Source organism: Triticum aestivum, chromosome 5B (genome assembly GCF_018294505.1).
Source record: "Triticum aestivum cultivar Chinese Spring chromosome 5B, IWGSC CS RefSeq v2.1, whole genome shotgun sequence".
In the NCBI taxonomy this organism is placed as follows: Eukaryota; Viridiplantae; Streptophyta; class Magnoliopsida; order Poales; family Poaceae; genus Triticum; species Triticum aestivum.
Genome location: NC_057807.1, coordinates 392120770 through 392123979, shown reverse-complemented (window position 1 = coordinate 392123979; position 3210 = coordinate 392120770). Strand labels below are relative to the sequence as shown.

The window sequence follows — 3210 nt, the reverse complement described above, 5'->3', positions numbered from 1 at the left end:
GGGGGATCAGGGATCCCTGATGATTATCATCATGATAAATATCCTCTGATTTTGCAGGCACATGGAATCGAGCGAGAGAGAAAATAACAGAGAATGTCGAGCAAGAGAAGGAAAAATGACGGAGAATGTCATGCGAGGAACATGCGTAGATTCTGATTCGAAGACGCCGGTCGGTTCCTGCCCATAGCTATCAACTCCTGGTTTGTTTCTATACAAGAAAAGATCAACACTTACTAAGTGCACGACGGCAGAAACAAAAGTTGTGCTACTATATGCCGAGGCACAACGCACAAAACACAACACAATACAGTCGTTTTCTAGTCCGTCCTGCGTGTAGAAAATGGAAGGCCAGGGGCAGGGGGCGGCTCATACAGTGCCTGCAGAGTGCAGACCCACGATCCAACTCCACGGGCGAGGCATTATTTTTCTCCGAAAGCGCTGAGCTGGAGCCCGCGACGGTTGCGTTGGATACGTGCGCCACAGGGGATCCAAAAAAGAGACGAACGTGCACATATCCAGGCTTGGTAAGAGGCCATAAACTAATCTGAGGCCCTACACAAAGCGTAGAAACCCTGCCGGCCTAGGGAAAACGTGATGTGCCTTCGAATACTGTTGAATCTGCACCAACTGAACACGACCTTCTCACGCACAAGCAACAGGGAGGCGCATGCCAAACAAGCAGAGCATGGATTGCGCATGCCACGCAATGACACCGGTGTGAGTCTTCAAACATCTCTTTCTTCTTAACATAGAGAAAAGAAAACTAACTCAAGAGAATTCATCTAGGTCCAGGAGTACTACTAGTACTTGCTACAACTGCAAACATCGAATAACGGAAGAGGAAGACTATTTTTTCCTTGCATCGCGTGGCGTTCTCCAGTGAAAAGGGAGAAGAATATGGTGTGACCAAACAGGGAAATTTTGAACCGTTCGCTTTCCCTCTTCCTGTCCCCCTCACCGCGGCGCTTGGCTTGCTCAGTCACAGCTGTTTCTTGGCATCCGTCTCCTCGTCCTGTCCGTCCCCGCAGCTGTCCTTGCCGGCCGGCCCTTTCCCTTCCTTGGGGCTCTCCAGGGCCCTCTTCTCTTCCTCTTCGTCGTTGTCCTTCGCCGCCGCCGCCGCCTTCCCGCCGTCGAGCCGCCGCTTCTCGGCGCGCGTTTTCAGGACCTCCAGCAGCTCCTCCATCGCCCTCTCCTTCCCGTTCCTCCGGTTCTTGATCAGCACCTCGCTCACATCCGCCGGCGTGATCTCCGCCGCCTCGATCCATTCCTCCAGCCCACGCATCACCTCGGCGCCGTCGTCCTGGAGGCAGAGGTAGTTCTTGAGGAGGATCTTGAGCGCCGGGAACGTGCAGTAGCTCATGAAGACGTGCATGTCCATCCGGCCGGACCGGAGCAGCGCCGGGTCCAGCTTCTCGATGTGGTTAGTGGTGAAGACAAAGATGCGCTCCGACCCGCAGCACGACCACAGCCCGTCGGTGAAGTTGAGGAGGCCGGAGAGCGTGATCGACCGCCCCGACGCCGCCCCCGCGTCCTGGTCGATCGCGCCGTCGAGGGTTGGCCGCGGCTTCGGCGCCGGAGGCAGGGCCGCCCGGTTGGTGAGGTCGACGGAGCAGTCGATGTCCTCGATCACGATGATGGACTTGGACGTGGTCTTCATCAGCAGCTTCCGCAGCTCGGCATTGCTGCTCACCTCGGTGAGCTCGAGGTCGTACACGTCGTACCCGAGGAAGTTGGCCATGGCCGCGATCATGCTGGACTTGCCTGTCCCCGGCGGGCCGTAAAGGAGGTAGCCGCGCTTCCAGGCGCGGCCCGTGCGCTCGTAGAACGAGCTGCCGGCGGCGAAGTCGCGGAGGTCGGCCATGATGGACGCCTTGCGGTCGGGGTCCATGGCGAGGGTGTCGAACGTGCTGGGGTGCTTGAAGGGGACGGGGTCCCAGGGGAGGCCGCGCGAGTCCATGGCCCCGCCGCGCGCGTTGGTGTAGAGCAGCCTGTCCTGGCTCCGGCGGCGGATCTCCTGCGCCGTGGCGAGGATGTGGTCGAGGTAGGCCGGTAGCAGCTTCTCCCTGTCGCCGCGACGGATCCGGAGCGTGAACCGGCGCTTCTCCTCGGGGAGCGGGCGCCAGGAGAAGCCGGGGGACTGGCGCGGCGCCACCACGTGCTCCCACGTGACGGCCGCGCCGCGGAAGGCGTCGACGACGCGGTCGCTGGCGGCGAGCCCGAAGGTGAAGGAGGTGGCGTTGTGCGGGCGCGTGAGGCTGAGCCGGGCCCCCGACGCCGGCGCGGCCGTGCTGCTGAGGTAGAGCTGCACGGCGTCGTAGATCTCGTTGTTGCTCATCCCGTCCGTCTCCGTGACGTCGAAGTAGCAGTAGGGCGAGAAGGCTCGGGTGAGGCGCCCGAGCAGCCGCGCCAGCGCCGCCCGCAGCTCCGCGGGGAACACGGCGTGCAGCACCCCTTGCAGGAACGCCAGCGCGCCCATGAGCGACGCCAGCATCGTCCAGTACTCCTTCATGGTCGGTCACCCCGCCTCTCTTGCACCCGGCCTGGACTTGGAAGAAGAAACGCGAGGGGGGATGGGAACCGACTGAAGCGGCTTTGGACAAGTTTTCCTGCGAAGGGTCAGGGGGGCGAGGGTTTTATAGGAGGAGACGCTGAGACGAGCTGGAGACGAAGGATTATTGGGGAAATGAAAGATGAAGCCTTGTGAGAGTAGGCCATGGCCTCAGAGCAAGGTCGCCATCGATGGAGATGTGGTACAATAAATTATTGGAAGTATAGGCATGGCCTCAGATGCAGCGAAGAAGGGTGGGCATGCATGCACAAACCATGAGAGATCTTCACTCTGGACCGAGAGGGGGATATATGGACCTGCATATGGATCCTATTGGGTTTGGTAGATGGTTGACAACAAGGGTGAAAAGCGAGCAAAAACTTTCCGCTTTTTCGGACAAAAAAGAGAAACGGGGAGAAAATAGAAAAACAGAAATAGAAACAGATTTTCTTTACATGGAAACGGAACCGTGTTTTTCGGTGAAACGGAAAACGGAACGAAAAGTCTGACAGTAGAGAGAGCTGAAAATGGAGCGGAAACGTTCCGCTTTTTCGATGAAAAAAAGAAAACGAAGAGGAAATATGGAAACGGAAACAGAAACACAAATGTTTACGCGGAAACGGAAACAAAAGGGAACCATGTTTTCTGGCGGAACGGACACG

At 58.0% G+C, this 3210-nt stretch overlaps 1 protein-coding gene across 1 annotated transcript; it reads right to left on the bottom strand.

Moving 5' to 3' along the window:
• Positions 1–718: 718 nt before the first annotated feature.
• Positions 719–2810, bottom strand: LOC123112031 (AAA-ATPase At5g57480-like). The gene has a single exon (XM_044532928.1). It carries the CDS (start codon positions 2507–2509, stop codon positions 980–982), a length of 1530 nt encoding a protein of 509 aa, XP_044388863.1. The 5' UTR covers positions 2510–2810; the 3' UTR covers positions 719–979.
• Between the last annotated feature and the right edge of the window lie 400 nt (positions 2811–3210).

Bases quoted from the DNA above. Each gene is read 5' to 3' on its own strand.
- LOC123112031 (XM_044532928.1), bottom strand. From the start codon at position 2,509: ATGAAGGAGTACTGGACGATGCTGGCGTCGCTCATGGGCGCGCTGGCG.